The sequence below is a fragment of the Nelumbo lutea genome, chromosome 3 (assembly GCF_056320005.1).
Source record: "Nelumbo lutea isolate HS-2025 chromosome 3, American lotus-T2T, whole genome shotgun sequence".
Taxonomy (NCBI): Eukaryota; Viridiplantae; Streptophyta; class Magnoliopsida; order Proteales; family Nelumbonaceae; genus Nelumbo; species Nelumbo lutea.
Genome location: NC_142686.1, coordinates 116,632,224 through 116,653,574, shown reverse-complemented (window position 1 = coordinate 116,653,574; position 21,351 = coordinate 116,632,224). Strand labels below are relative to the sequence as shown.

The 21,351-nt window shown below is 37.2% G+C and overlaps 2 protein-coding genes across 10 annotated transcripts; both read right to left on the bottom strand.

Moving 5' to 3' along the window:
* Window positions 1–811: 811 nt before the first annotated feature.
* Window positions 812–6,677, bottom strand: LOC148867920 (aspartic proteinase A1-like). Of its 6 annotated transcripts, none has more exons than XM_088979541.1 (14): window positions 6,569–6,677; window positions 5,180–5,547; window positions 5,037–5,097; window positions 4,806–4,900; window positions 4,603–4,715; window positions 4,292–4,460; window positions 4,152–4,191; window positions 3,825–3,889; window positions 3,533–3,646; window positions 3,159–3,223; window positions 2,921–3,080; window positions 2,711–2,833; window positions 2,279–2,367; window positions 812–1,316 (listed from the first exon to the last, which is right to left on the bottom strand). In XM_088979541.1, exons 2-14 carry the CDS (start codon window positions 5,534–5,536, stop codon window positions 1,232–1,234), a joined length of 1,536 nt encoding a protein of 511 aa, XP_088835667.1. In that variant the 5' UTR covers window positions 5,537–5,547; window positions 6,569–6,677; the 3' UTR covers window positions 812–1,231. The 6 variants fall into 6 exon arrangements, with proteins under 6 accessions (XP_088835667.1, XP_088835666.1, XP_088835669.1 ...); XM_088979540.1 differs by lacking the exon at window positions 6,569–6,677 and adding an exon at window positions 6,208–6,346; XM_088979543.1 differs by lacking the exon at window positions 6,569–6,677 and adding an exon at window positions 6,208–6,346 and having other exon boundaries at window positions 2,930–3,080.
* Window positions 6,678–16,422: 9,745 nt separating this feature from the next.
* On the bottom strand, window positions 16,423–21,056 carry LOC148867919 (putative polygalacturonase). 4 transcript variants are annotated; one of them, XM_088981578.1, is made up of 6 exons: window positions 20,364–21,056; window positions 19,373–19,690; window positions 18,817–18,937; window positions 18,551–18,725; window positions 18,359–18,429; window positions 16,423–17,511 (listed from the first exon to the last, which is right to left on the bottom strand). In XM_088981578.1, exons 1-6 carry the CDS (start codon window positions 20,379–20,381, stop codon window positions 16,790–16,792), a joined length of 1,425 nt encoding a protein of 474 aa, XP_088837704.1. In that variant the 5' UTR covers window positions 20,382–21,056; the 3' UTR covers window positions 16,423–16,789. The 4 variants fall into 4 exon arrangements, with proteins under 4 accessions (XP_088837704.1, XP_088837705.1, XP_088837702.1 ...); XM_088981579.1 differs by having other exon boundaries at window positions 16,423–17,502; window positions 20,364–21,031; XM_088981576.1 differs by having other exon boundaries at window positions 19,373–19,702; window positions 20,364–20,791.
* Between the last annotated feature and the right edge of the window lie 295 nt (window positions 21,057–21,351).

Below are 21,351 nucleotides of genomic sequence, written 5' to 3'. Positions count from 1 at the left end.
GGCTTCAAAAAAATTATTGCTCTTCAAGGTGATTTTTGAAGCTCCCACAGATCAAGAACAGTTTATTCTCAAAGTCATTATTGACACGGGTGTAACATATCTCAGTGACTGGGCCTGGGCCAGAAAATTTGGGTCTGCGTACCCAAGGCCTCAACCCAAGTCTAATCCAATTCAACCCCAGGTCAGCCTATATATTTATAAATGGAATTTATACAATATTTTCAACCAGTTATATGATTAAACTGGAATCCAGATCTGCTCCCAACAAATGCACCAACCGTCCTCCCAACTAGCCACTAGAACCACACATCAGGTGTATCTTGTCATTCATGGGGATGGGGAGATGTCCCCGATGTAGGTTGTAGTGACTTGTTGGGGAGATGATTAGGATTTAGGAGCATATTCAAGCTCCTTAAATTGAGTAAAATATGATTATACAAAAAATATATCGAAACTTTATCAACCCACCTAAATTTAACTGAGCCGTGCTGACCCAAGTCAAGCCCAAGCCTAATCCGAGTTGTATTAGACTATACTTGGATGTAGCCTGGATTGATAGACTTGGACCTGACCTTGGGTTGGGCAATGCCGGAACACAAGGTTTGTACCTTTAGGGTTAGGTCTGGATTGACCTTTAACCCAACCCAACCGGTCGAAGTTGCACCCCTATTTGAGCCAAACACCCACTACATTTGATGCTAGCTGTGTTAGCGTAGTTTGAGACTTGGTAAAAATTAGATGCTTTTTTTATGGCAGTTTCAATTTTGTAGTTTAAGTAGATTTCAACCCCAACTCACTTACACATCTAGTCTAGTGGCAAAAACGAAAGCATGTTTCATTCCACTGCACAAAAAATGAGAGAAACCCCATCTAGTCTAGTGGCAAACTGGCAAATTAAGTAAGAGCATCTCATGACGACTCATGTACACCACGATACCACGTATGATCATTACATTGCTTCTTTCCATATATTTTTACATTATAAGAGGTTCCATGTAGGTACTAGGTAGGAGCTAGCAACCTTAATTTGCTGATATAACATATGCATATCTGAAGTTCTCAAGTGCTGGAAGGACGGTCACTTCCTCCGATCCGCCCCTCATCATATCCACTGATCACCAACATAAAATGACTCCAGCCTTCTACCTCTGCTAAACTCATCACATACTGAGACTAGAGCAGTAGAGCTAAGAGATTAGATATGTACAAAAGGCTAGGCTTATTAGTGTTATCAAACAGCTTCCGCAAATCCAACTTGGAGATTATTGAAGTCAAACACTGTGTGATACACTCCCATGAAAATATCTCCCAGAATCCTGCACCCATAAATTTTTTTTTTTTTTCCGTTAATTAATTTCTAAATAATAAAACCACAAGAAAGACCAAAATAAGCATGAAGCCAGTTTTACTTTTGATCCATGTTAGTTTTACTTTGGGTTTTAAATTATCACGAGGATCACATGATGACGCCCATCTTTCATAAATAAGTAAAAGGAGAAATAATCAATTCATTCATTCATTCAACTAATGAAAAGCTTAAATAATTTAGATAAAAAACATTAAAATAAGTCATATGGTAAAAAATAATAAATTATTTATTTAATAGCAAAAATAATTGACCAATTAATAATATGATCGAATAAATAAAGGAAGATTAATTTAGTAAGAAAACAACAAAACCATTTCTTAGATAATTAATAGAATTAATAAAACAATTAAACATATAAGCCATGCGGCAAACATGATGTGGCCAAGTAGAAATTAACATGCAGCCATTTGGCCTTATATTCCACTTAGGAATGCTTGACATGTATATGTTTACTTTTGCCAAAGCCATTTCACAACACAAAGTACACACTACACGTACGGTAAAAGCCCAAAAAGCAGGATTATATCCAAACAGCACGTAAGTTAAAACTAGGAAGGCATTTCCATATATGGTTTTGCTCTTGATTTTCTGGTCTTGGGTTTCTTCAGTTCGGTTGTTGGTAGTTGTCTTATGGGGGTATTTCTTTCTCTCCGGTGATACCAATACCCGGATGGCTAGGAACGATGTTGGGTAATAGCTCGATCTGTGCTTAGATAATGTGATTGGACCCCGCCCCCCCCGGCATCCAGGCATCCACATTACCTCGTGGCTTTGAGTTTCTTTCCCAACTCACACACACCATGGAACAAGAACCGTGTAAGAAAAGAATCAAATGTTAAGGGTAACAAATCCAAATGCTGCACACCAGGTCCACACTATAAGCATAAACTGCAGAGTATTATCACATACCAGAGTGGACCCCGAGGAGGCGGCAAATCTAAAGTAATAAACCCACTGACGCAGACAGTGAGATCCCCCTGACCAGTTTTTAGAACATACTGAAAAGAAAAAGAGAAGAAAGACAAATACAAGTTAAGACTAAGAGAAATTTCCAATTTTCCAAATAATACAACAAGAGATCAAAAAGCATATGTTTGGAGCAAACTAATGTAATAAACCCACTGATACACACAGTAAGATCGCCCTTGCCAGTTTTACTGATGAAAATAAAAAGAGAAGACAAATACAACTTAGACATGAGAATTTTGTCAAATCATAAAAGAGATCAGAAGGCATGTGCTGGAGTGGATTTGAACATTTTCTCTTCAAATTCAAAAATTGGCGAAGCCCTTAACCTCAAGCAAATAAAAAAAACAAGTCAAAACTCATAACAAACCGCACCTGTTCTGGAGTGAGGATAAAGACCTTGCTCCCAATGACAAATGAAACATTTGGCAAGCTTGCAAGGCTACCACAGTCAATAACTGACTCTCCTGCACGACTTGCTGGCACGCTCTCACACAGCTGAAACAAAATTCAAAATGGCTCGAGATTTTATTATCAACCTGAAGCTCTGCATCAAGTTAAATCAGGGTTCTGGAAATAAATGACCTCACTGACATAATGGAAGACTACATCCTTAGTTTTGTTTAGTTTAAGCTGGTTGCGAATCCAAACAACGGCCATTTCACAGGCGGCACACAGTACAGTACTCTCACCAGACAATGATTCCTCGCTGCTTTGCTTTTCAACAACTGTTTCAATATTGGCGCTGCATGGAATCAGGTTTCAGTTTCAGTAAAGTGAGAATTAAAATTGATCAAATCATGTACATAAAAGACTTCCTGACCTCACTTTCTGATCCCCATTGAAAAAGCATAGACCAATCTGTGAACACACTTTATCAGGTCGCACCTGCAAACAAGCCATATATTTACTCTCTTTTTTTTTTTTTTTTTGTTGATAAGCAAAGTGTGATGTATTTCATTCACGAAAGGAGGGCGAAACACCCTCAAACATGTACAAAGAGCACCTTCAGAAGTACATTTTACACCCATTTATACAATTAGAAAACTGCATCAAAAAATGATATATAAAATTCCACCTATTCAAGAAACTATGTATTGGTGGCTTGCCCTCCTTTATGGAATGTAAAATGATAATTTGATTGTCAAGAAAATTTTTCAAAAATAATGAGAAATAGTGAATGGAGAAATAAAATACCCCTGCTGTTAAGAGTTTCCATATCAATTCTCCATACTGAGACACAACTACTTTACATTCCATGCTCACAACTCCTTCTGCTCCAATGGCATGGTTGATTTGAGTCACAACAGTCTGGGATTGAAGATTGACTATAGAAGATCAGAGAAAGCAATGCACAAAGGAGAACAAAAAAAAATTAAGAAATTAAGAAAAGAAAGGGAATGGGGCAGAAGGAACAGAAAATATGAATCAATCATGAATATATTTCTAGGAATGAATAACCAATTTGTTAAGATGTAAAATTGCATACAGTTGGACCAGCTAGTAAGGATGTTCCAGAATCCACTATAGCAGCACAACCATTTTCACAAAACCCTGAAAAATACAAACCCAAGAGTTCATAAAATCTTGTTTACTTCACATCTATCGGTAAAATTTGCTATGGCACAGAGAATCAGAATTCCAGTTTTTTAATGCAACACCCAATAACAACAGTAAAATGTTATTTTAATCCCCTTTTCTTTTAATGATGTTGATTCATTAAACAGCAATGGTATCTCTACTCATAAATTATAATAGAATCAGTTAACTATCCTACAAAATGAAGCAGGATGGACTTGTTATAGTAATACATCACCTGTTGAATTATTCCCAATAAGAAAGTCTCCCAACTCAAACTGGAGAAGGAAAATAAACACAATATATAAAATCATTTAATGATAAAAAAAAAAAAAAGAAGAAATAGCACAGTGTGATGTAAACAAGATTAAAATTCACCTGCCAGTATCCCTTTTTAGTAATGGGAACATAAGTATGTTTTCCCTTGAAGCGTTTATCATTAACACCACCAAAGACTATCTCACCTCCTTCCTCTGCTTCTGGATCTCGGTTGAGCCAAAAAGAGAAGACAGCATCATTTACAAGACCTTGCCTCACCATATTGTACCTGTTGCCAGAACATGAATCAGTATAACCAGTCTATGCCATTGAAAGTGAACAGAAATAAAGAGAGAGTGATTTCAGTTTTCTAAAAAAAAAAAAAAAGTGTTAAAAAATAAGAATAATAGTCGGATTATGTGAAACTATACCAGAAGGGCACAACATTGCCAACAGAAATTTCTTGAAATCCAAGACCAAGTATGCCATCAAACTTTGCTAGTAAGAAAGAGAGACTTCCTTCTCGTGTGGCCTCTATGAAAACCTGAAATATTGTTGCAATACATCCATGACCACTCAATACAGCCAAATTACAGGGGACATATTTGAAGTTAAGACTGAAAAAAGAACCCACTTGATCCTTAATAACAAGATTCCCAACTTGAATGTTATCTTGACCAAAGAAGCCAGAAATTGATCCAGATCCATAATGAATATTGCAAGAATTTCCTGATCAAAATTCACAGCAATTTTAGTGCAGATTTTCTTGAAAGAATATTTATAATCTTTATTATACTAACGGCCTTATAACTCAAGATATCTAGAGATCATGAATGACTAAAGGATGTTTCCATGGAAAGGTTACCAATCTTTGTATATGTACTTGACAGGTCTGCCTTGAACTTGGAATGGAAATAGCAAGAAATCTGCATAGAAAAAATATTAATCGTAAAAGAAAATCCTTGAAGATGATTACAGAAGATGAAGAGATTTGTATAGAAAACGTACAGAAAAGTAGCACTTTACTGATGGGACCCAGAGGTTGGAACTTCCAGTATCAAATATGACAGTGAAGTTCTGTGGAGGAGAACCAATACCAATCTCTCCAAAGTATTGGGCGTCCATATAGTTCTTCAATGATACTATATCTACATCAGAACTATCCAGATTGCGAGGGAGGTTCTCAAGACCATCTGCATACCTGCCTAGTTTCTTCGCATGTCTTGCAGCATTTATACTAGTAGGATCCAGCTGCTTCTTTTTTAAACCAATTCTCACTAACCCGCCATTAGAAGAAGGATGGAGTGCTAAGGCATATGTCAGGGCCGACAAACAGATAAGTAACAGAAGAAACTTTTTCGTCATGTTTAATTTCCCTGGTTACAGAACAAATAAACAATATGTTATTGGAAGGATTGACCTGAACCCAAAATTCTGACTAGCCAAAAAAAAAAAAAAAAATTGAAGCCTCCAAAACTTGAAATTGACATAATAAAAGTTATAAAATTGATATTAGAAGGATGAAAATACTCTTGGATAACAAATGCTTAATTAAGAATCAGAATTACTTAATAATTAAATTCGATAAACCCAGAAAAGGGATAGAATCATGCTCAAAGAACAGTAGGAACCATGCTCAGACTAAATTGATATGTCTACACACAGACACACAGAAAATGCTAAAATAAAAGGATATATAGAAAAGAATACTGAAGATGATCAAAAGAAGAATAAAAACTAAAATGGAAATCCTCAGCAAACACATAGTATCTAGAAATCCATGAAATATTTTTTTTCTTAAAAAAAAAGCAATTAATCAACTGAAAACACTGAAAAGAAAACCTTGCCCAGCTAGAACAATAATCAATTGAAGAATATTGTCATCCTTGAAATGCCTATGGTTCACAGAGACAGTAATTTAATTTAATGAACTAAATACAAAGAAAAATGTCATAAGCCTAACTAGAATATTATTAACCAACTGAAATAGTTATAATAATCTTCTTGATTGTTGAAATGATAATAGGAGGGTATACCTTAGTGAACTGAAGCAAGTAGGAATGTAGAACTGTTTTTAGGAGATGAATTCCAATAGGAAAAAGGTAGGAGAATGGGGGAAGTTTTTAAGGCTGGAGCCTGGATATGCTCTCAACAGTACTGTTAGGAACAACAAACAACGACTTCAGTGTCAGTGTCATGTCACAGTGGCGAATTTACCCCCGGTTTGATTGGGTTGAAAACACCAGGAGAGGAAGCTTCCCGGAGAATAATAAAATGCAAAGTGTACGGTTGTACGAGCTTTAATTTATAACGAAGGATGTTTCTGCTGGTACGTTCAATGGATGGAGCTTTGCCTGTAACAATGTTAATAATATGAATGCTTGCGGACAACTCTACCTTGTTGTATTAATGTTTTAATCGAGCATGCAGCAAGACATGTACGCGATGGGGGTTTCTTGCAGATCCCGACTCCTCACACCTCCCCGAGTCCCAAGTCCCAATCAGCTGAAGAGCTAAACCCACCCCCCCGGAAGGCCAGAACGTGGATGATGAAGTGGGATTTGTGTGTTGTCTATTGGCGAGGCCACCACAAGCAGGTGACTTAAATAGCAAGCCAGTAGTCAGTAGACATCATCCATGATGTCATTAATAGATGGAGGGATAATATTAACTAATTACGACCCTTAACATTCTGCTGAACTGAACTGAGATCGGATTGAGGACATGTCGCGTACATGATGCCATTTATGGAAGATGTTTCCAAATGCACCGCTGCCATGCATTAGCGCTGTCAGATGGTACCTGTTAAGCGCATTTTGTGAGTAGCATATCCAAATATCCAAATATCCAACCAAGGTTTTAAAAGGGTAGAGGTGCAGTTGAGCCGTAATTTCTTAAACACTAACAAAAATTAATAGAATTTGATTTGTTGTATTGGTTTTTCTTTTTTATTTTTTTTATTTGGCCTATAATTATTAAAATTATAAAAAATATATATTTTTTTTTGCATTAAATCACTAAAAAATCATTCATACTTTTAAGCCCCACACCTTCCTGGCAAAATTTGTTCACCTGTACACCTCACAGCTTTAGGCTTAAGTCTTATAAAACAATGCTACCAACCAACCTAAAATAGGTTTGTTCCTCATACAACTGCTTTTAACACCAACCTCATATTCACAATATTGCAGTCATACATCGGAAACATCTTCCAATGAGTGAGCATACAAAGTCAGATTTGATCCTCACAAGACTGCTTATACAGTTTGCACAGTCCCTTACAGCCTTGCATTGGAATCTCCCATAAAATAAGCATAAGTATGAAAATATTCCCAATATATGGCAATGGTATGAGCATGATCTTGTGAGCACAGAATCAGATTTTACAACATACATATAAGTATGGAAAACCTTTCTCACTCCCATTTCATAGCACTAGCACTTGCAGCAATGAATTAGGTTGCATTTGATTGAGGTGTAAATGTAAATTTATGTAAAAACTCTACACCCGGTCCACTTTAATTGTAGTTGTTTCTTTTTCATATAAAAATTACATAAAAAATCAATGTAATATATCCTGTTTTGGTTGACTTTTATATCGGTAATCAATGTAAATGATACATCAATAAAATCAATGTACTTTTATATTCATTCCCATTTAAAAATTCCCAACAGTTCAATAGTTTTAAACGATGAAATTTTACATAATGAATTTTTCTACCGATTAATTTTTATATGATGAATTTTTCCACTGCATTCAAACGCAGCCTTAGGAACATCTTCGTGCCATAAATGAAAACATACAAGCGTTGGGACTGGGGATTGATACTTGATAAAGGGTTGGGACCGGGGATCCTATTCCCTTCCCTCCATAAACTACTTATATTTTAGCGGTTGGATCATTTGCAGGAATGACAATTTGTAGAGAAGTACTTGGCTCTCTTAATTATTATCTATAAGATCCCATTCTATCAGCAGCAAGAGTTTCCAAGATATATCCAAAACCTTTGTCCACCTATATTTCACTAGCCAACACATCAAAGAAAACTATTTGCATTCTTTTATATATCTAACAAGAGCTCAGGCTTAGGCTTACTCAAACCGATAGCATACATAATCTGGCTGCCATTATAATTTTTTTTATCTATATGTTTTTAAATATTATCACTTCATTTGTCACCATACCCAAAGTCCTTAACTATATCTAATTTTTTTTTTTACAAAAAAAAACTATATATAAATTAATAAATAAAATGAAAACTGTTGAGAGGTAATTTGGCCCTCTAATGACATGTGGAACCTAAAAACAGTTAGACGATATCTCAACACCTTGTAAGTAAATCTCGAGAGCACCTCAAACGCCTTGCACCTACCTTGATGACCTCAGCACCACCTTGGCAGATCAAACTGCGGACAGCCCGACAAGACATTAGGTCGGCGTAAGAGGCGACCTGCTTCCACCGACCTAACCCAAGTTCAACTAACAACCTATCTGACGTGTCGGGTGACCTCATTCAATGAGTTATCATCTCCGACTTCCCGGGGATCATGATGCCACTTCAGAAGAGCTAATTATCACCCCACCTGCTTCAGATGTGACTAGATAGACACTACCCACTTACGCGGAGTCCATCTCTAGGCATGAAACCACCTCCAAACCAAATGGGCCAAAGATCTCAAACATGCTTCATGAGCCTTACGGTAGCTCACCTATATAAAGGCATCTCCATTCACAAAAAAAGGTACGCACGATTTAGCTCCCACAATTAACCAACTCTCTAGTTTTCTCGTTTTTAGCTCTCTCAAAACTCTTCATTGACTTAAGCATCGAAGTGTTCACCCCGGATAAAACAACCCAGACACTCTAATCATCACTTTCTTGCAACTCGACCAAATAACCTACTCAATCCAGCATCGGAACTATCTACCAACAAGAATCATTAGATCGTGCACCATAAAAAACAACTAAAGATTCATTTCATATGTACATAGAAAAAGACCTTTAACAAGAAATTTCTGCTTATTGTTTGGAACAAACAAAAAATTAAAGCTCTAACATCAAGGAGAAGCGCTTCAAGTTGACGCATGCATCTGGCCTAGACGAACTCATTCTTTCTTAACATAAAGCAATTAACGTTTCCTGCTGGGAATTGAAAAACTCCAATTGATGTCTCAGACTCTCAAATAGTCTCTGAAAGTCTTAAAGGATAGCTTGTGTGTCGGTGGTTGGAGAAGCTATAGAGGAAAAGGTTGTAAGTCTCCAGTCCTGGAAATCAAGCTTGCTCATATGGTTTCTTTCTCTTTTTCTTTTCTTACCTATGTTATGTATTTTAATTCATGCTATTTAGTCATTTTGTGTCCAGCGGCGGCCAAGGGTTCCTGTTCCTGCATATCTATAGATTACCGATTACGTACCTCCACGACACTTCACTTCACAGCTTCCCAGCCCTAAAAAAAATTAACTAATGTGGTACAAGAATCATAAGGCGTTCATACTAATTAATTGATAAAACCAACTGTGGCCCTTGGCTATTAGTATCTTCTGGCTGGGTTTAACTCTTCTGTAGTGACAGGTATTCTTGCATCGGTCGAGCATAAAGTTGCAGGCTACAGAATCCATACAGTTGCAAGCGCAGGCCCCATCCATAATTTTTCATATACCCAGACGTTTGAATACTTATGCCCCGTTTGTTTTTCTGTAAGTAATTTATCCGAATGCATTTGTCTGGGTAAGTGTTTTCTAAGAAAGATTATTCGGATAAGTGCATTTAGCCATGTTCTTTTATTTTCTATGTAAATAAAGGAATGACCATCTTATCTATAAAAAATTCATTATTAAAAGGGGTATTTTCGTTCCATTCAAGTATTGACAACTTTCCCCTCAACCACCTGAATCAGCGTTTTGTTGGCCAAATCAATAATTTTAGAAAAAATCCAATCATCCGATCTGGTCCAATTTTGAAAACCATGGTTTATTGGTTAACTTGATGATCATGGTTTTGCAATTTCATGGTCTCCTTCTTTAGTTGAATAATTGCAATTTTAGAGTGCCTAAAGCTACTCTAAAAGTTTGATCTTCAAGTACTAAATGGATTTTACATGGTGCCAGCTATTTGGGAGGGCTCGAGTGCAGCATCTGGTGAAGGTGAACCTAATATACAGATAGTATGTTCGAGGTGAGTTGTGTTGATTGAATCGTGGCCGTTTCAGCACCCATGTTCTGGACAAGCTATCTAGAGTAGCTTTAGGCGATGTTTGGCATTAATGTCGTTCTGAGAAAATGGTGCCAAACGGCACCATGTAGGCATCACATCAGAGGAAATGGTGCTTCAAATAACATATTCTTGTTTGGTACCATTTTTTCTAAAAAAAAACATTGCTCCAGACCATGCCTTAGAAATCGGGAAAGTGTGGTGTGGAATAACACCAAATTCAATGTTTTCTAGGAAAATGGTGCATTGCTGCCAATGATGCAATGATGTGGCATCATCTTGGATGTTGAATAATATAGATCATTATTGGAAACGCTGCTACCAGCATTGGTACCAAACAAAACCAGTGTTGTTTTCTCAAAAAACACCTATGTGGCAACACCGGTTTTTCTCAGTGTGATGTTCTCAGCACTGATGTCAAAAACCTATTTAATTTATAGTAGCGTTTTTTTTGGAAGTCACATCTTCCCCTACAAATGTATTGGGAGCATCTCCCTATGACAAGTATGAGATGTTCTAAATGCACGTTGAGATGTGCATGTGGGGCGTTTTTGGGGGGCATTCTGGGGGAGGGGGGGGGGGGCAGATGTGAACTCTTTTTTTTTTTTTTTTGCATTTGGAAGGCTGGATTTTCACCAAACATGTACAGCTTTTGAGTTCCACGCCAGGCCCAACTCGGAATTAATGTGAGAAACTATGTTCCAAAAACCCTCCCAAACAGGCAATGTTTGTAAAAAAAAAAAATCAATTAAGGTTGTGTTTGGAAATGATGCAAATAATGTAGAAAGTAAAACGATTCATATAAATTGCAAAATTGGGTTCACTAACCCAATTTAGTTACCTTCTTACCAAACAAACTTTTAGCTATAATAGATGCAAATACGAATTCCAATAAAGCATATGTTTTTTTTTAATCAAAAGGTCACTTGAATACAAATTTACTTCTTTTTTATTGATGTACTTTTACATCTTATTATCAATGTAAATATGTATTGGTCTATCATTTATCAATGCAAAAATGTAATATTGCTAAACACAAACAAAAATAAATTAGAATGCAAATTTATCCTGAACCGAAATTTACACTCCATTTGCATTGTTTCAAAATGCAGCCTAAAGAGCTCAAATTAATTCACTCAGTCGATTGTAACAGTTGAACCAGTTTAGCCCAGTCAACGTTCATCTGAGCCCTCCCAAATGGACAATTAATAAATGGGTTGTCCAGATTACCTTTACATAGATAGATCTGGTAATTGGTTGTAACAAATTGCTATTTAACGGAGTGGGTACTGGGTAGGCAGAGAATTAAGGGAAAGGGGACCATAATTCAGAAACAACTATTGTATGGTGGAATCTTAGTCAATTACCTTTTACCCATCACGTTGTTTATGCTATCTCTTCTAAAACTTTAAAGGATCAAGACGTCCCCTATCAGAGTTATATATGTCTAATAGGATTGTTAAAAAGTCCTTTTTGCCCTTTTTTATTCTTCTTGTTATCTTCAAATACAAAACTCTAGTCTTTAATCTCTCTCTACCTCAATATACTTAGCCATGAGTCCATGAACAGGTTTACAGTTTTACATAAAAGAGGTCTTGTGTCTTGAAAAAAAAGGGGGATCTTGGTATTTAGCATAAGCATCAGTGGAGGTTTAAATCTTTGACTTTTTTTTTGCCATTTGGAGACTAGACACCAATGGTAGGCATTAGCTAGGGTGGTATAGGGAATCAAGAATTGACTCGTGGATCTCATGTTCTCATTTCAACACATCATTTGATTTTATTCCTTTTACCAAACACTATCTAAAAGTTCCAATTCAATCACTACTCTACATAAACAAGAAACTAAAACTAAGACTGTACTCAAATTTTGAGCCCCTATAATTTGCCACCTGCTCCATCTATGAAGAATTGGGATCGACCATTAAAACAATATGCTAATGCCAGAATTGAAATCATCCTTATCGGATAAGTTATTATCATTTGATTTGGGCTTACGCTTGCAAAGTTTTTATTTAACTTGAGAGGAAAATCTTCCACATCATCCAATTATATGCAGTAAAATCAAAGGATTATAGTTCTCTCTCTCTTTTCTTTTTACATCCCAATTTTTAGCCAACCTGATTATCTAGATGTTTATAAAGTCTCTTTATAAATAGTAATTAAAAAGGAAAAAAGCTTGCAGGTCTGAGAAGGCCCAAGTATTACCACGACATTTATGGTCAGTTACTTGGATATCTACTTGTGCAATAAGCCTGCTGCAACCAATGAAAACGAAATCCTAGACACTAATTCAGTGATGGGAATATTTGGGTTTGTGTTTAGGAAAGTGGAAACACACTTAGGGTCCGTTTGGTTCGTGACCGGAATTGGAATCAGAATCGGAATTAGAATTGGAATGGCTTATTCTTCTTACCTGTTTGGTTCAAACAGGAATCTGAATCGGATTCCGATTGATGTTATTTGGTTTATTAAGAGGCTGAAATCGGAATCAGCCATGATTTTTAATTTTACCCCTAATAAAAATAAAATAAAAAACAAAAAAATACAAAAAACACAGAATTTTTGCAGAAAAATGCAAAAATTACAATAATTTTGCAACAAATTCAGAAAAAAAAAAAGCATGAAAATACTCAAAATTCAGAAAAAAAAACATCAAATTCAGCAAATTCAGAAAAAAAAAATCAAAGTAAAACACAGTGAAAATCGTACTTACCAAAATTGGGATTTGGCCTGGACTTGGTCGATGCAACAAGGACGAGTTTCAGTTGATTTTTCACCTTAGGTTGTTTGCTGTGAGACACAATGACAATCAGGAATGTGGACGAGGGCGACTCACAAGATAAGACAACCTCACTGGCGTGGACTCTGCTTGAAATCTGGAAGAAAGATGGATTCTCTCGAGTGATTTTCGTTATAGATGGTTTTTCTTAACATGTGACAAAGAACAATAATAGGGGAGTCCTTGGAAAACTGACGAAGCTGATGGTAGACGAGAGTAAACCCAGAAACGGCGAAAAATCGCTGAATATATGCAAGAAAACTAGATTCGTGCCTCTATAAATGTTGTGCTTTGCTCGTCGAAAGAGTGATAGGAATGATAAAGGAAATCAGGAAAAAATAGGAGAAATGAGAGAATGAGAAAGGAAAATGGGGGAAGAGAGATAAGAAAAGAGGGATTTCGGTCCAATCTGCCGCTACAACGACCATTGCAACGGCAATGACAGAACAGAGGAGGGAATGTGAGAAGAAGAAGAAGAAGAAGAGAGGAAAGAGAGAAGAGATTGACCTCCTCACCGGAGATGGGGTTGACGGCAGTAACGGCAATGGCAATAGCATGGGATTCTTCCTTCTCACCGCAACTCAACCGCAAGCTGGATTGGAGGGGTTTTTTTGTCCCAAAAAATGAAAACTAATAACAGAATGGGAATCACATTCCAGGGGAGGGGATCGGGAATGGCCATTCCCCAAAATGGGGGAATGGCATTCTGATTCCTCGTTCCCATTCTGATCGACCAAATATCCAGAATCGGAATGTTTCTGATTTTAGGGTTTATTCCCTCGAACCAAACAGACCCTTAATTTCATATAATCAGCTCAACATCATAGAGGTAACCAAAAGCTAGCTATAAATTGATTCTGTGGCCAACCAACCAACTAATCAGCTAGCTACGAATAAGGCTAAGGAGGCTAGGTTCAATGAACCTGGGCACTTGAAAATAAGAAACAGTCTGCAAGAACGACCAAGTTCATCCTCAACTCAAATAAATTAGGGAATAAATAATTAAATATGCTGGTCTTCAACTTGAAGAGATGACGTCCTACACTACACTACTCTGCATTTTGCTTTTTCATGTATATAAACGACCAACACCGAACCTGAACTATTTGAAGGGGCCGAGGTAGAGTAGCGTTTGGTGTCACCTAGAGCTAGAGAGTTCCTTCAGCCGCTTCAGTAGTGGACAGTGATGATCTGTCGATCCATCACTTCCCCCTACGTACTGAAGGGTTTGGAGGAAATCTGGGTTCCTGCAGTCCGCCACTAAAACATTTTCTATGACTATGAAGGGGGTGTTTGTCTGGTTTTCTTTTTGAAACCAGAAACAACTGTTGCTTTGCTTTGTTGCTTTGCTTCTCTTTGTATACATTCTCACTCAAAAAAAAAAAACTATAAATAAATAAAGTCGAGGAAAAAAACTAAGGCCCCATTTGGTTTGCAGGAATAGGGGTCTGGACTCGGAACCGGAATGAGCTATTCTGGTTCCAACTGTTTGGTTGGGCGGAATCAGAATCCCATTCCCATTCCTACTGGAATGGCATTCTCCCATTTGAGGGAATGGCTGTATGCCCCTCCCTTGGGAATTAAATCTCATTCCTGCTGATTATAATTTCCATTCCCATTCCAGTTTGGACCAAACAGACTATAAGAATAGACCATTCCAATTCCGATTTCGAAGGATTTCAGGGTCTGTTTGTTTCGCAGTCAGAATCGGAATCAGAATGGTCTATTCCCATAGTCTGTTTCGTTCGGACAGGAATAGAAATGAAAACTGAAATCAACAGGAATGAGATTTCATTCTCAAGGGAAGGGCAGGGATAAGGGAATGACCATTCCAGCAGGAATAAGAATGGGATTCCAATACCGTCCAACTAAACAGTTGGAATTGGAACAGCCCATCCGATTCCGATTCCAGACCCCTATTCCTACGAATCAAATGGGCCTCAATTTCGATTCCAATTGCGAACCAAACGGACTCTAATATCTATAAAAGCATGGTATTTGCATGGGATGGAGGATACCTGTATTTCCATTTCCGCTGTCCATATCTATAGCTGCATCTGGCATCTTAAGGTTTTTTTTACTAAATTTTGGTTCTGTCAATCAAAGGTCCTGGACTGGGTGGACTGTGATACTTGAAGTACCTGCTCTTAAATTCAAAGCCATTTTTTCATGCTCCCAAGATCCATTGCACTAAGCAATGATCCTCCCATAACTAGCTCCAAGCAGACAGAAAATACAATACTAATGTGGAGTTTATCTACAGAATTTATAGGATATAGAATGGTTGGAAATTCAAGCCTTGTACATGAGACCTTAATAATTTTATTTTCCCTTGTCCTGTTGTCCATGAAGGTTATAAATTTGTGAACAAAATTCACTTTTCATAAGAACGTACTTTTTGCCTTTTTGGGTTGACTACGGAGTAGCATATGTCATGACTATTATGGCGCCGTGGAACCACTTTTGTGATGAGGACTGAGGAACTACCATCATGGACCTCTCAAGTTTACTTCTAAAAATATAATTTAGTTTCTGTTTGGATAGGTTTTTCTCTTGAGTTTTGGGCTGTGAAAAAAAAAAAACAAAACTGAGCCAAAAAAGTGTTTTTGGCTGAACCCAAAATACTTCTAATATCCAATGCACAACGCCTAAGGTTGGGACTGTGCTTTTGAGCCTTGAAAGCACAAATCCTGAAGCTTAACCAAACACAACCTTAATCTCAATGATTCGTCATCTTGTAAAGCATTTGTTGTTTTACATTTTAGATGAATCTCTATGCATCCTTTCCCATTTAGCTTAAGAGTTCTATCTTCTTTCCAAAAAAAAAAAAAAAAGAGACATATCTTGTGTCTGTATTTGATGCAGGGCCAAGAAGTTCCAAGTAGTCTTAGGTGGGCTGCTTCCTGCTTGACGAAACTCTATCTATGAGGTCTACCTCAGTTCTGTACATTTGTTGGTATGCCTCTTTAGTCCAGACTCCAGAATACAAACCCCAAATATTAGCTGCTTATAACAAAGGAAAACGAAATTATATCCTCTGTATAAATGAATCTTCAGCTAGTATAGAACATGAAATATGATTAATCCTCACAGTGGAGATGTTTGTCACATGAGTATCAAGTGTCTTAACCTCTTTATCCAGGGAACAACCCCCAGATGTGCGTAGTCCAATTCGCAATTTGCTCTCTGCATAAATTCTGTCTACTTTGTATTCCAACTTGTATTACAAAGAATAAAAAGTAGGGTAATACAAGCATGTCATCAATGCATGTCAATGTCCAATGAATCACTCAATTATTGTCACTGCACACAAAATTACAAGAAACAAATCATCCCTCAACAGTCAAGACCTTGTTTGTCACAAGTCAACTACTCAGCCAAAAAAAAGGAAAAAAAAAATCCATCCAAATTTCCACCATGAGTCAACAGACTGTCATGATGAGAAATGGCAAGAATCAAGTTTTCTGACTTCTGTTTCTCTGTTTTTTTACCCTTCTGGTGGGGTTTGATGCCCCACCCCTGGTGCAGGGGGTGCAGGGGATGCGGGGGATGCAGGGGACAGGAGATGCTTACATTAAAAAAAAAACAAAAAAAAAAAGAGTTATTTGCATTACTGAACCAAAGACTATATTATAGTAAAACTAAAACTTAATCGTGGCATCGACCATGACTTTTGCTCTCTATCACTTGGGGTCTGCAAATCATCGGATATGTGGTAGCAAGAAGATGAATGGTGAGGGAAGATTCTGTCTCTGAGAGGCTCACAGGTATCTGGAGAAACCGAGTCAGAATAACCTCGAATGAATGAACAGTTCCACGGGGAAGATGAGGTTACATTGAGGGTGATGTTGGACAGGCAAATGCCGACGAAATTATCTCCTTCAATACCCTCCAGAAGGCCTGCAACACTGATATTATCTCCTCTGATATCTTTGAAAGTAATCTTGTTTATGTCGGGGAGGGCTTTTGGATCATAAGATGCATCTGGGTGCTCACCATAATTACCTGTCAACCTAATAGCCATCTTTACATCTGTCAAATCTACGTCTGAGACATAGACATTTCTTACATACCCACCCCGTCCAGGAGATGTCTTTATTCTGATGCCAGTTTTTGAATTGAAGAACTGAAGGCTTTCTGCGTGCACTTCTGATACACCACCTGACATTTCACTCCCAATTGCAATTCCAGAACTTGATGATGTCTGTCCAGCAATGCGTCGGATTATAATGTTGGAACTGGGTCGAGCATAAGAAATGCCATATTCATCCCAACCACTTTTGATGGAGATCAGATCATCACCCGTGCTAATATAACAATCCTCAATACAGACGTCATCTGATGAATCTTTATACATTTAAACAAAGTTAACCAGGATGCAATTTATTCAAACAAACAGTTTCTTGATATACATTTTTTATTTTTTAGCAAGTATGAAAGAAGAAAATATTTATGTAAAATTTTTCAAATCTAATAAATATGCATCATAATATATTTTTGTTTCTATACAAATATGTTTTTGCTGATTGAAAACATCCATGCATGTTTCTATTCTACAAATATGACCATTGAGACCAATAAGAGAACAAATAAGCTAGTACTGGTTAAGCAATGTGTTTTTACCTAAATTCATTTCCACATTCACCTAGCTATAATTGACTGAAAAACATTAACTGCTAAGAAGCTCAATCCTCTCCATCCTGTAACTGCCATTCTTTCTCGAAACTCTAATTAAAGATTTAGAGGAATTGGGAGTCTGAGGCCACATTCTAGATTTGTCTTCCAATGTAATTGCCAATGAATCATCTGTTATGGAAGCAAGTTGAATAAGAACCTGAAGCTGTCTTCTTAGGTTTCTTTGATTAGGAATCTTTATAGAGGTGAGATTGAAACCAATGTGCCCTTGAAAGTTTCAGTACAAGGATTTAAAAGAGCACAGGGAAAGCCAAAGAAGACAAGGACTGAAGTAATAAGAAATGGTCTGAGAACTTATTATCTGATTGAAGAATTGACTCTTGATAAAGCATAATGGTAGGACAGGATTATGTAGCTGACCCTAAATAGTTGGGATTAAGGTCTACTGTTGAGTTGAATAAAAGGATTAAGTTCAACTACTCATTGGCTGCAACCTAAATCAATAGAAATGTTAATTTCCCAGTCACCAAAAAAAATTACAGAACTATTGAGTAATCACCTGGATTGATCCCATCTGTATTTGGCGAATCAAGAGGGGCAAGGATTGTCACATCCTGGACAACAACTTCACTGTTCATTCAGCAAAAACAGTCTCAACTCTCCCACTAATACATAAAAATCTCCACTTTTCAATGTTTTTACAGAGGTAAGCAAACAGAGAGGCAGTTAAATCCTTTCAGAGGGGACAAACCTGCAATATACAGGGTGGATGGTCCAAAATGGAGAGTTTAAGAATGTCAAGTTTGAGACAATCACACCAGTTGAATTCATCAACTCAACCAGATGGGGCCGAGTATAGTTCAAAGTTCCATTTCTGAACCAGTTCCACCAGACATTGCCTTGACCATCAATTGTTCCATTGTCACCTGTACCATGAGATATTCAAAATCACAAAAAAAAAAAAAAAAAAATGGTGAAAATATAGATTGAGTTCAGTTCTGCATCTTTATCACTAACCTGTTATAATGACATCTGTCAGATTGCGTCCATAGATTAGGCTTCTATGCCTTCCACCAGGCAATTCCCTACCTCGTCCATAAGAGGGTAAAGGATCAATAACAGGCCAGTCATCAGAGTGCTGAAACAAACCAGAGATTAGCTGATTTAAATCATGAGCTGTGGATAGACCATTGCAACAGATATGTCTAAATGAGATAGAGTACAGGCTCAGCTGATTGGAGACAACCCATTTCACTCAAATGCAGGTTTTTGATGCCCAAAGAGGGTATAGGTGGTCTTTCTTCTATTTACTACAAACTTTATTACTGATTATGAACTGGCTTGACATAAACATAAACTCAAGTCCTTAGGAAAATTCCTTGGCAGCAATCACTCAGAACCTCACCTCCTCCAACCCTAATTTTCTGACTGTTAGACCATTCATCTATTGAAGTTTCTCTGCAGTGTGCCAGACTATGGGCATGCAAATAAACAGAGCACATCAAAAAGATTCTGATGCTCCATTTATGTAATTTGAAGTGAAACATCTTAGAACAAGGAGTAATGGGCTTACTGTTGATCCAAGGATTACTGCATCCTTGTCTAACAACAAAGTAAGATGACTGATGAGTTCGAAACTTCCTGTCAACCATCGACCAGCTGGTACAAAAAGCTGGGCCCCTCCCTTGTCAGTGAATGAGTTGAGATAGAAAATGGCATTCTGAAATGCTTTGGTGTTGAGAGTTACGCCGTCTCCAACAGCACCAAATTCAATTATGGTGACACTGTGTGGTCGAACTTCCCTCGGGCTTGTTTGTGTGCAATGCGAGCTGCTACCTATAGCCCATTGAGCTTCACACATTGATGCAAGTACCAGAATCACCTCCAGCAGCTGAAAGGGGATCTGAATTCAAGTTAATACCAAAATCCAAGAGCAAAAATAGATTTCTTCAGATGCAATTTCCATTATACAAGTTTTGTCTCAACAGTGCTTATCTTGAGAACTCCAGACTATCTGATAAACCAAGGATGTAGAAATGAAAAAAGGGTAAGGAAATAAATAAATAAACAGAAAGAAAAGAATGTGGGTAAAATGAAGTACATTCTGAAATAGAAATACAGCAGCACAAATATTTAGCAGTGGATCTGAACCCAATAAAGTAACACAAAGTGGTGCTCGACATTTCTAATCCAAAGTACCATTAGATCGAGAGAACAGCTCTGTTCAATTGAAGGACAATTTGTTAAAAAAAAAACAGAGCACCCACTAGAACCCATAATAGAAATGTGAAACGAAACAAGAATCGTTTTCTTCTTCTTGGATGAGCGTGGATGGTTCAGGTACTATATCTTTATAAGCACAGTAATTCCAAACATGAAGAAAAACAACTAATAAAGAATTAGAGAAAGGAAAAGAAAGCATTTTCCCCTCAGATCCCATTCTGCTCTCAGCAGGAGATTTTTATTTTTTATAGATAGAGAACAAGAATTCAGACCATTCTCAACATAGAACAGAAGAAAAGAGGAATAACAAAACAGAACATGAGAGGAGTAAAATTACTTACAGTTACAGATCTCCTCATATGATTGAGATCTGTTCTTCCCTTTCAGCCCAATACCCAAGCTTCCACTTTTTACAGCTACCGGACCACCCACTCTTGTCTGATCAAACAATAGAAGCCCAAGCACACAAGGCCTTTGGGAGAAGAAGCCTCGAGGACGTTTCGATGGAAATGACAAGCAATATACAAGCTTTGGTTAGATGGAACTTGGAGAGTCACAGGCCAAAGAAAATCATTGAAAGTGACCGTTGCTGCCCGCCAAAAAACAAACAACTATGGCCCCATAGAGGACCCCTGTGTCCACCTTCTCTAGGACCTGTCTCTCTATCTCTCTTACTGTGTCTGTGATCAAAACGAAGGATACTTGGATGGTGTCTGGTGCACGGAACAGAAGATTTCGATGAAACCGAAGTAGTAGTATGACACCGTTTGCACTTTGCAGAGAAGTAGAGTGTTGGATTATATTTTTGGAACTTTGATTGACGGCACTTGGAAGAATTTGAGGACAGTGGTGTCATAGACTTCCTTGCTAAACAGAGATTAAGTTGCATGACGTTTTAAGTGACAATTATATGATTCAGTTGGAATATCTGTCAAAACTATAGCTTTGATTTCTCTATTCGGAGTTTTGACTTGTCTCTCCATTTTGTAAGCTTGTTCCGATCACAGGTGAAAAAATATGAATAAGTAAAGCTCGTTTCCTTTATTAAAAATCCTTGAATTTGAAAGTAGTCAATTTGTATGTTACAGAATGCCCTAAGATCTAAGCTAACCAATATACCCTGAAGCATTACTGTAAATGTAATTACAGGGTATTCCTTGTAGTTGTACAACATGGAAGTTTTTGTTGTTTCTAGTTCTGTTGTTTTAAAAAGAGAAAAAAAAAATTCAAAAAACCAACCATCAAAATAATGATTTTTAAAATAAAAGCAAATTTTATGGTATAAAAATTATATGATTTATGAATCGTGATATACGGAAGACATAATTT